We start from the raw sequence: 11,963 nt of genomic DNA, 5'->3' as shown, positions 1-11,963 counted from the left end.
ATACAAAACTAATCCCATACTGGAGACACCAACACTAAGGTGGCCGAGTGGACTCCGGAGTTTGCTGCATGAGTTGCACTGTATGATCTGTGGTGTAGTGGGCTGTCACTCAAAAGCTGAGTAGCCAATGGGGACACACCCCTGAAAGTCCCGCCCACCTGGGATGTTTGTGTCAAAATCTCAAACAAAAAATGAGGGAGCGCAAAAGAGAAAGCTGCAGCGAGAGCAAAAGTCTGATCATTGAGAAAGAAGAAACAAGAACCGCAAACAATAACCTATGTTAAAACAAAGAAAAAATACTTATAGTTTACATGATTACACAAATGATTTGTTTCCTTTTAAACTCATAGTTTTTCTTTATTCTGAGAAAGTGTTGCTCTATCTTTATGATACAAAACTAATCCCATACGAAAAGGGGAGAAACATTTCCGGAAAGTTTCCATGGGAAGTTAAGCTGGGGGATTTTAGAAATATTCGATGCAAAATGAAACAAAAAACATGGAAATTAGCAAGGAGTGTCACATGGCTGACCTGTGTCCTAATGCAGCGCTCCTGCCAACATGCTGTAAAAGATACACACCCATTTAAATATAAGCTCCAATGAAAGGATTCAAGCATTTAGAGATCTGTTGAGCAGCAGAGATTCAAGAGGACGAAGTGTTAAGAGCATTATGGACTTTTCAACAACAGTGATCTTGGCAGGGCTGATCGTAGCTCTGTTGTGGCTGTGCAGTGTCAAAAACAGAAGAAAGTATCGCCTGCCTCCAGGACCCTATGCGCTTCCTCTAGTAGGAAACCTGCTACAGCTTGACAAAAATGCACCTTTTAAAAGCTTTCTCAAGGTAAGACTAAATGTAATCGGACAAGAATAATGAGAGACGACGTCTCTGCATAACCTCAGTCAAACAGATGTTTTTTTATCACAAGGAAACATTTGATTACAAAAGTAATAGTTAATTTGCAGCCTTTAATTGCCCCAATGTGTTTTCTAGTTCAGTGAAACCTACGGTCCTGTGATAACAGTGTACCTGGGCTGGCAGCGGGTGGTTGTTCTGGTAGGATACGATGCCGTGAAAGAGGCTCTGGTGGACCATGCAGATGACTTCACTGGCAGAGGTCCACTGCCGTTTCTGATGAGAGCGACCCATGGCTACGGTAACAACAGCACCAATAATGTTTCTTTGTCAAGGGACAAGTGATTTTCTAATGGTTTTAGGTCTGCATGTCTCTGTGTTTACATGTATCTATAAGACCTCAGATCGTCACAAAACAACCATTTCCTTTTGTCAGGTTTGGGGATCAGTAACGGGGAACGCTGGCGCCAACTTCGACGTTTCACACTGACAACCTTACGAGACTTTGGGATGGGACGCAAAGGCATGGAACAGTGGATCCAAGAAGAGAGCCAACATTTGAGGGATCGCGTAAAAACGTTCAAAGGTGTGTTTTCAGCTGTTGTGGGAGACTGGAAGCATTGCTCGGATGTTTGCATCTCTCTTGCTTGAGAATCCGTGTATCTACCGTCCAATTGTTTTTCTTTATTAAACACGTAAACGGAAGAGCGTCTGAGAGGCGTTTTTGCTTTTTGCTTTTTACCTTACCAAATGGTCAAATCGTCCTTGGAGCGAGGGGCGGGGCGAAACTCACGGAAGTGATTTCAAAACAAAGCACTCATTTGCTAAAATCACACTTTGTCAGTATCCTGCTGAATGAACGGTGATTGTTATAAACAAGGTGAATTTAGCGATCACAACGAAAACGGCCAAGACACATATTGAGCCCAGAAAATGAATGTTATTAAGGCTGTAAATATAATAAGCCTCTGTCTAAAATGGACAACATTGTTAGGAGATTTAAACTATACAGCGGTTCCGCCTCTCGCGTTTGTTTTTTCAAATCAGCTGCTCTTCATTCCTGCTATATTTGACGAGTGATACAAATATGTTTTACCACAAGTTCTTAAGAAAACTGACTCTGTTGGACTCGGTTCTAGTTTGACTTCTACCAGAAATAAAATGAAGTACTTTTGCTGTGTACTTTGTGAGTAATCCTCTGTCAGAGTCCCCTCCATAGTACATAATGCATGTTTTTCTGCTATCTTTGATGAATGATAACAATATAATTTTACCATTAGTTCTTAATTAAATTGATACTGTTTGACTTTGTATTAGTTAGCCTACTATTGATTGACTTCTTACAGTGTTGTGACATTAACAGATACCACCTTTTTTATATAGTATTTCAATTAAACAAAACGCTGGTTCTAACCATGGTTCTTCTAACACATCCAAAGTGAGCTTAAACATGTTCAAACCCCAGCAAAGTTAGCCGTTTTTAGCATTTGAAAAAGAGTTGTATGGCAGGTAAGATGAATTCTCAATGGATGTTGTGACCTGCCAACACCACCTTTTGTAAGATGAGTCCAACTGTGTTTCCCTCTTCCCTTCCAGCCAAGCCATTGGACCCCTCATTCTTGTTGAGTCTCAGCGTGTCCAACGTGATCTGCTGCCTGGTGTTTGGCCAGCGCTTCAAATATGAAGATGAGAAGTTCCTGTCTCTTCTGCAGATAATAACAAACACCTTGAGATTTGCTAGTAGTCCCTGGGGTCAGGTAAGGGGAGGCCCGAATCCTACTTAATATCATGTCTATGATTAAGTTAAATAGAAGTTGGGACAGGTAATGGTGGAAATATTCAGAGAGAATACTGTAAAGATGCATTCACATCATACTGTGTGCCTCTGCTGACGCTTTAGCAAAATCGCTCAAAATTGTCTCCAAGCGCTGCGCTCAAAGTTTAAATTATTTAATGAAATTCACATTGCGTTTCATGTGAATGCAGCTTAACAATAATATACAGCATTTTGCAACGATAGCCACAACACACTGAATACATTATGAACCCCTATGGAACAAAGCTTGAGTGTACTGTCTGCCTCCCTGATACAGATGTACAACGTCTTTCCCCGCATCGTGGAGCATCTTCCCGGCAGCCATAACAATGTTTTTGCCCGGATTGAGGAGATAAGAGGGTTTGTGTCCATGCAGATCCAAGAGCACAAAGAGACAATGGACCCAAGCTCACCGAGGGACTTTATTGACAGCTTTCTCATCCGAAGCAATCAGGTAGGACTGGACAATTTGCTTTGTTTAAGGGTCCCATGTCATGCTTTTCCGGTTATTCCCCGTCCCCTTGTGTGTTATGTAGCTTTGGTCTAAACGGTCTGCAGAGTCACAAACCCTCAAAGTACACCCTGTAGCGAGTAAAACTCTAACACAGAAAAGACCTGTCTATGCTTCCCCAGAACACCTCGTTGGAAAAAAAATTCTTCCTGAGTATAGTGACGTAGGCAAGTTTATTTATATAGCACCTTTCAACACAAGGCAATTCAAAGTGCTTTACAAAAGTCAAAGACATTAACAAAAAACATAACGATACCCAGGTCCAAATGGACCAATCCGCGGAGCTCCTCACACACACACACACACACACACACACACACACACACACACACACACACACACACACACACACACACACACACACACACACACACACACACACACACACACACACACACACACACACACACACACACACACACACACACACACACACACACACACACACACACACACACACACACACACTCACTCAGCCTTATCTTTTCTCAGCCGCGGATCTCCGCACACAGCCAGGCTGTGAGTGTGAGTGTGTGCTCAGGCTGAGTTCCTCGCTGTCTTGCAGACCCCACGCAGCAACCAGGAAACGACACCAGTAACCCAGCTCACACTGTCCGCTCCTCGAGCCTCAAAGGGCGGAGCAGCGAGCGCCGCAACAAACCGCCAACACAGCACCCAGACCCCACACAGCATTCTCATCTGTTTGTCATTACTGGTGTCATTTTCTGGTTGCTAACAAACGCCATGGTAACAGATAAACACTGATCTTCAGCTGTAACAGTGGTTGACTGATCAGAACAGAGTGGGCTCATAGGGAGGGGCAGGAGCTCCAACAAGGCGTGTAGGACAGAGAGTGAATACACATACTATACAGAGATGCTGTTTGAGAAACCAATGTGATTTTGGAACATTGAACAATGTAAATCTATTCTAGTAGACCTCAACAATGGAATTATGATCAGTAGAAATGGCCATGACATGGGACCTTTAAGAAACCCGAGACCACACTGCGCAGTATAACTTTGATCCTGGAATTTCTTAAAATTCCTCTGTATCTAATTAGACATCCCTTCACATTAATTTGGGTTAGGGTTACGAATGCTAAGAAAGGTTTCCCTGATGTAGTATGGCAGATGTCATCAGAAAAATATATATTTGCTGTTTGCTGTGCATTTTGTATTATTTATACCAATATAACAGGAAAAGGACATTCCTTCAACGGAGTTCCACCATGACAACTTGGTCTCGACTGTGCTGATTCTCTTCCTGGCAGGAACGGAAACAACCAGCTCAACCATTAGATATGCTCTCAGTTTGTTCATAAAATACCCAGACATACAGGGTAAGTCCCCCAACAGGAAACACAGCCCTTTTTGACCAGTTCTACAAACATCTATAATCCAGTATTTACCTTTAATGTTTTGCTTGCTCCCGTACAGAGAAAATGCAGCATGAGATTGACACTGTGATTGGACAAAGTTGTCCTAGCATGGAGAACAGGAAGTCCCTCCCCTTTACTGATGCAGTCCTCCATGAGGTGCAGCGCTTTCTGGACCTTATCCCATTCAGCATCCCTCACTACGCACTCCATGACATCTCTTTCAGGGGTTACACAATCCCCAAGGTATTGTCCATCCCAAGATATCATATCCAATGACAGAGACAAATCCTTATTACACTAACATGTCTCTCACATGTCTTAATAGGACACTGTGATTATTCCTTTGCTTCACTCTGTGCTGAAAGAGGAAAAGCATTGGGAGACTCCCTGGACCTTCAACCCTAAGCACTTCCTGGACCAGAATGACAACTTTAAGAAAAATCCTTCTTTCATGCCTTTTTCTGCAGGTAAAATGCGGCATTCCGCCAGTTGATACATCAACCCTTAGCATGCTGAGGAATATTAATATTAGTAGTTTTCTGTGTGAGTGTGGTGTCCACAATGGCTCATTTTTTTCATTGGCCAGTAACAATCGTAAACGCAATTGTATTTTTATTTTGAAGTTTGTGGTTTTATCTCTTCACAGGGAAGAGAGCCTGTGCTGGCGAGTCTCTGGCTCGTATGGAGCTTTTTATCTTCCTAGTGTCACTGCTGCAGAATTTCACTTTTTCCTGCACTGGAGGCCCCGACACTATCAACCTCAATCCAGAGTTCAGCAGCTTCGCCAATCTGCCTCGCTCCTCCGAGATCATCGCCACGCCGCGTTGAGAACAGGGAGTCCATTTAGACTGAGCCTATCATTGATTGAAGCATTCTGAGTCGAGGACAACTCGATAACATATATTGCTTTTTTGCACTGTTTGCTGTAAAGATGATGTTTGCTGTTACCTGGCGGACACATACTGTAAAGATACAACATAAGGAAACAGCCGGAATGATTATGCATCCTCTTGTCTTCTGCTTTGGTTGTCTTTATAATTTGGAATTGAAAAACGCACGACAATCGTTCTTCTCTGACATCATTACCAAAAACAAAAACAACGCACATGCCTTGTTTGCTACCGTCGACAGACTAACTAACCCCCCAGTGTCAGTAGCCTCTGAAGTGCAATGATTTTGCCTTCTTCACTGACAAAATTCAGAAAATCAGACAAGCAGTCAGTGCCTCTGCATCAGGTACAGCAAATGTGTTGTCTCTGTGTCCACTTAACATCAAGTCAAACACCATGACACAATTCCATCAGATTAATGATAAAAACCTAGAGGACATTAGACAACTTCTGAAGTCCTCCTCCTGCTGCCTACATCTGAGTTGACAAATATGACATGTGGGGTACCTCAAGGCTCTATCTTGGGGCCTCTTCTCTTTAACGTCTACATGCTACCACTGGCTCAGATAATGAAAAACAACAAAATAAGTTACCATAGCTATGCGGATGACACACACATTTACGTAACAATTTCACCAGGAGACTATGCTCCAATTCAAACACTGAGTAAGTGCATTAAACAAATCAATGACTGGATGTGTCAGAACTTTCTCCAATTAAACAAAGATAAAACTGAGGTAATGGTTTTTGGAGCCAAGGCAGAACGTATAAAAGTTAGTGCTGAGCTTCAGCTTGCAATGTTCAAAACAACAGATAAAGCCAGAAATCTAGGTGTAGTCATGGACTCTGACCTGAGTTTCAACAGTCACATTAAAACAGTTACTAAATCAGCCTACTATCACCTAAAGAACATATCTAGGATTAAAAGACTAATGTCACAGCAGGATTTGGAAAAACTTGTCCATGCTTTTATCTTCAGTAGACTGGACTACTGCAATGGTGTCTTCACAGGTCTCACTAAAAAATCTATTAGAAAGCTGCAGCTGATTCAGAACGCCGCTGCTCGAGTCCTCACTGACACTAAGAAAGTGGATCACATCACTCCTGTTCTGAAGTCTTTACACTGGCTTCCTGTGTGTCAAAGAATAGATTTCAAAATACTGCTGCTGGTTTATAAAGCACTGAATGGTTTAGGCCCAAAATACATTTCTGACCTCCTGCTAAATTATGAACCATCCAGATCTCTCAGGTCTTCAGGGACGGGTCAGCTTTCTGTCCCCAGAGTCAGAACTAAACATGGAGAAGCAGCGTTCAGTTATTATGCTCCAAACATCTGGAACAAACTCCAAGAAACCTGCAGGTCCGCTGCAACTCTGACTACTTTTAAATCCAGGCTGAAGACTTTTCTTTTTGTCGCTGCTTTTAATTGAACTATTCACATCTTAAACTGCACTGTAACTTTTATCCATGTATTTTTTCTTTTTATGTTTATTTTATTAGCTTTTATTTTTAATGACTGATTTGAAATGCCATTTTCTTAATGTCTTTCGTTTTTTGTAAAGCACTTTGAATTGCCTTGTGTTGAAAAGTGCTATATAAATAAACTTGCCTTGCCTTGCCTTTTAACAATTCTTAGTTACTCAATTAACTATCAACATGCCGTCTTAAACAAAAACAAAAAAAAGTGTTTCTGAAATATGGATTTGTATACATACACATGGCAATAGATTACTTCTGTATACCTGTTGGAAAGTCTTTGTTGTGTTTGTGTATTTACTGAATTTATTCCAAGTAAAATTTCATTGGAAGAAAATCTATCAAACAAGAAAAAAACACCCAACACATCAAATATATGATCTCTTTTTAAAAGATTATAAAAATCTCTGCTTTCCATTGGCAATTCAATCAAAGTCAGATCACTGAACCTTGAAAGAGGTAAGGTACATTTGAGTCCTTTTACTTTGACCTGTAAAACGTCTTTCCAGAGGTGGAAACTTTACTTGAGTATTTCTATTTAATTGTTCTTTAAACTTCTACTCCACTACATGTATTAGTCATCTTTAGCTGCTTTTAACAAAATACATCTCTACAAAATAAACTAGCGGACTAACTCTTTAAGCCACATAAGAGTCCAATTATTTAAATATTTTACAGAAAGTCAAACAGAACTTTGTTTGTCTACAACAGTAAAATGCTTGTTAAATATGTAAGTCTATTCTCCTCACTTTACCTGCACTATCTGATGTTGTTAAATGTAATTTTCCCCGTTGCGGACAAATAAAGGATTTTTGATTCTTATTAATTATGCTGATACTACTTTTGTACTTTTTCTTAAGTAAGATTTTGAATGCAGGACTTTCACTTGTAATTAAGTATTTTGACAATAATGTACTTTTACTTAAAGGTGGGGTAGGTAAGTTTGAGAAACCGGCTCGAGATACACTTTTTGTTATATTCCATGGAATACTCTTAACATCCCGATAGCAATGAATATCTTAACTGCTTTGACAAAAAATCATAGACTGTATTCAGGGTGTCCGCTAGGATTTTTTCTCGCTGGTCAAATGTCCGGGCAGAATTTATTTTACCGGACAAATTTTAAACTTACCAGTCATATTTCAATAATAATAATAAGAGTTGTGTAGCAGAGTTTCCGTTAGCAGGTAATTACCGGACTATGAGCAGATATGCTTCAGTTTAAAACTCAGTTCACGGGGCTCATTTTTATATTGCTTCAGTTTATAATCGTAACAGATCGAAATATTCAGATTCATTTTTCAATAAATGATTCCACAAACAACAAACAACATAATTATTACATTCAAACAAACTACTTGTAGTAGATAACGTACATTATTCAAAAGTTTACATTAACTTTGAATAATAAGTTATAACACGGGAGAAACGGATCCTCTCTTTTCCCCTCTCCCTCCCTCTCTCTCCTGACAGCAGTCAGTTTCTTAAGCAGCTCCTGCAGCGCGCTAAACAGAGGGCGGGGCTTCAGGTGATTATGCAGAGCTGCGTGTCTCGGTCAGACTCAGCAGCTGATCTGATCTCTCTCTCGCGTCCGGTTACACTTCACTCGCGTTTATGTCCATATCGATCAGATCCAGCTCTCCTGATCGGCCTTTATAGAGAGCACCGATCAAACTATTAAGAGTGAATATCGGCCGATAATGACCGACGGCCGATCTCTCGAAGTCTCGCAAATTATTACCAGACATTTTGACCGGCAAGTTTTGAATGTACCGGTTTTTAATAAATTGTACCAGCTAAAAACCGGTAATTACCGGCTAACGGAAACCCTGGACTGTATATATAAATGGACGTAGGGTCCGTGACGCAGGGCCGGCCCTCGGCATAGGCAGTATAGGCGAATGCTAAGGGTGCATCAACCCATAGGGCGTGCCGAAAATGTAAAAAAAAAAAAAGTTAGAATTTTTTTTCTTTTTCATAACAATACAATTTCCAGATTTTGGATCAACAAAGTACATCTTATTATCTTATACTAACAGAACTACGCCTATATTGCGTACAGTGCCCATAAACTATGGCACACACCCCCCCAAATCAAGTTGAACTGCCCCAGTCCCAGTAAAAGCCAAAGGTTAATGTGAAATTGTTCTTTTTTTTAAATAATGGTTTTAGTGTGCAATTATAGGTTTTAATTTTGTATTTGTATTCATTTAAAATAAATCAAACTCCCAAAAAACATACACAGCTTCTGTGTGCTTTTATTAACATTGGAATTTACTGTGTAAGCGGCCGTGGGGGGGAGAGCTTTAGAGAGCTCTCTCCTGAAAGACTGAGAGGCTTTGATAACCTCAGCTCAGTGAGGTAAAGGCACACCTTTATATGATCATTATAGTTATAAAAAAATAAGAGAATAGATGAAAAACAGGTATAAAATACTGACAGTACAAAAAAGTTGTTATTAATAAACAAGAATACAGTTTGAAAGGGTAGTGATTTGTAAAATATCCATAAAGAAAAAGAAAATCTGCTTACAGTTGTGTTTCATATGGGTGTTGAGAGATGTATCCATAGATCTCCTAATGTTGCTCTCAAAGTGCACCAGATTGATGCTTTTAACTTCATTATTAAAAAAAAAAGACTTCCCGGGGTGCATGCCCCCGGACCCCCCTAGAGGAGGTGAGGTCCCCCCCCCACTTAAATCATGTTCAAATGGATAGTAAACTAAATACAGTTGCACACATCTTGTGTCAATATCTTTGTTTTGGTGGTCATGCCACAACCATGCACGCGCCAATCATAGTGAGTGTCTGCATTTTGGGGGGGGGGGGGCGCCAGCTAAAATCTTGCCTAGGGCGGCAAATTGGTCAGGGCCGGCCCTGCCGTGACGTCACCCATAGGATTCTGCAGAGTTGCCGAGAAGCCCTTAGTAGGCGGAATCGGCCACTAACGGCTCGACAGTGACGTCAGAGTTCAACTCCCGCCTGTTCCAGCCTGCTCCAAATAAGGGCAAAGAGGCGGAGCCGAGGCGGGACCTGCTGCCACCGAGCTGGAAGTTCCAGAGCTAGCTGAAGCTACCAAGCTAAGCTAACATGCTCCCCATCTGCACACTGCCGTCGCATTTTACGTTTCTAAGGTAAGCAGACATGAAACTATTCAGCAAAACTATAAATAATAATCTAAGTTATTGAGTTTTTTGCATAATACTTCAGAATCTTAAAACCCCTTAATGTTTGTATGCAATTGTGCTAAATTCAACACTGGAATCAAGTAAATATTAATATGTTTGCATGACATTAGTTATTTATATTTTGATATCACTTAATTACACGTTTAATACATTTAAGTCAAGCTAAGGTACATGTGATGGTAGCTAGTTAGTGCTCTTACCTGTGAGGCCTCCTCCAAACAGCATAATAACCAGACTGTATCATTAAAACTAAGTACCAGTTCTAGATCCTTGACTTTAGACAAACAATTCAAAAGACAACATTTATTTAAAGACCAATCTTTATTTGAATGTGCCTCTTAACCTGAGATATTAGTTATACAGTAATAGTATTGACAATCTAAAAAAACTGAGCAACTCAACAGTCAACTTTATGTTTCTTATTGTCCAAAGCATTTATTATTTTCATTTCCCCCTCTCATATTCAGTGTGGACGGATTGAGACAGCGTGGTGTCCAGAGAGCTGCTGAGACTTCAGGGAGAAACCTCCGTGTGCGACTTACATACTCAATACTGTGGACAATCAATTTGGGGTGAAGTGTCTTGCGTTGGAACACAACGACATGCTGACTGCAGTGGGGTTTGAACCTGTGAACCCTGATCCGAACACAAACGCACATCCCACTGCACCACACGCCTCCCTGCATAACTCTGGTTCTAAGGGTATGTGCAGAGCCCTTTGACGTCACCTCAACCCCACTCCTGACATTTTGCTGCTGGTTTGCTCAGAAGTAGTCAGAGGTGGAAGAAGTATTCAGAACATTTACTTAAGTAAAAGTACCAATACGTTATTGTCAAAATACTTAATTAAAAGTGAAAGTCCTGCATTCAAAATCTTAAAAAATACAAAATTAGTATCAGCATAATTAATAAGAATCACGAATGGGGCGAAGCCTGCTAGCTCAGGCAGTCGAGCACTGCATTCATACATAACGTCCCTTGACAATCTACAACCAACCAAACAGAGTCTCCTTAATATGCCGCTCTATTGAACCTGCCAGATCTCTCTCTATGCATTGCTTGTTGCTGCTATTGCTGCAGCTACTTCCACGTTGCTGCTTCACTGTTATAGACAAACAAAGTTCTGTTTGACTTTCTGTAAAATATTTAAATAATTGGACTCTTATGTGGCTTAAAGAGTTAGTCCACTAGTTTATTTTGTAGAGATGCATTTTGTTAAAAGCAGCTAAAGATGACTAATAAATGTAGTGGAGTAGAAATTTAAAGAACAATTAAATGGAAATACTCAAGTAAATTTTCCACCTCTGGAAAGACGTTTTACAGGTCAAAGGAAAAGGACTCAAATGTACCTTATCTCTTTCAAGGTTCAGTGATCTGACTTTGATTGAAATGCCAATGGAAGGCAGAGATTTTTATAATCTTTTAAAAAGAGATCATATATTTGATGTGTTGGGTGTTTTTTTCTTGTTTGATAGATTTTCTTCCAATGAAATTTTACTTGGAATAAATTCAGTAACTACACAAACACAACAAAGACTTTCCCACAGGTATACAGAAGTAATCTATTGCCATGTGTATGTGCCAAAGTATGAAATACTTTTTTTTGTTTTTGTTTAAGACGGCATGTTGATAGTTAATTGAGTAACTAAGAATTGTTAAAAGACAACCAAAGCAGAAGATAAGAGGATGCCCATAAACTACATGTCCTACAATGCATCTCAAATGTGACTTTTTCTCAGAATTTGACATTTTTTTCTTCAAAATATGCTTTTCTTCTTAGAATTTGCCCTTTTCTCCGAATCTGACATTTTTGTGATTTTTTTCCCAAAATGTCACTTATTTTTTTAC

At 40.1% G+C, this 11,963-nt stretch overlaps 1 protein-coding gene across 1 annotated transcript; it reads left to right on the top strand.

Moving 5' to 3' along the window:
* Nucleotides 1-473: 473 nt before the first annotated feature.
* On the top strand, nucleotides 474-7,754 carry LOC117450710 (cytochrome P450 2G1-like). The gene is made up of 9 exons (XM_034088631.2): nucleotides 474-842; nucleotides 993-1,155; nucleotides 1,291-1,440; nucleotides 2,451-2,611; nucleotides 2,948-3,124; nucleotides 4,382-4,523; nucleotides 4,621-4,805; nucleotides 4,888-5,029; nucleotides 5,209-7,754. Exons 1-9 carry the CDS (start codon nucleotides 672-674, stop codon nucleotides 5,388-5,390), a joined length of 1,473 nt encoding a protein of 490 aa, XP_033944522.2. The 5' UTR covers nucleotides 474-671; the 3' UTR covers nucleotides 5,391-7,754.
* Nucleotides 7,755-11,963: the final 4,209 nt, after the last annotated feature.

The sequence above is a fragment of the Pseudochaenichthys georgianus genome, chromosome 8 (genome assembly GCF_902827115.2).
Source record: "Pseudochaenichthys georgianus chromosome 8, fPseGeo1.2, whole genome shotgun sequence".
Taxonomy (NCBI): domain Eukaryota; kingdom Metazoa; phylum Chordata; class Actinopteri; order Perciformes; family Channichthyidae; genus Pseudochaenichthys; species Pseudochaenichthys georgianus.
This window is presented reverse-complemented; position numbering and strand designations above follow the sequence as displayed.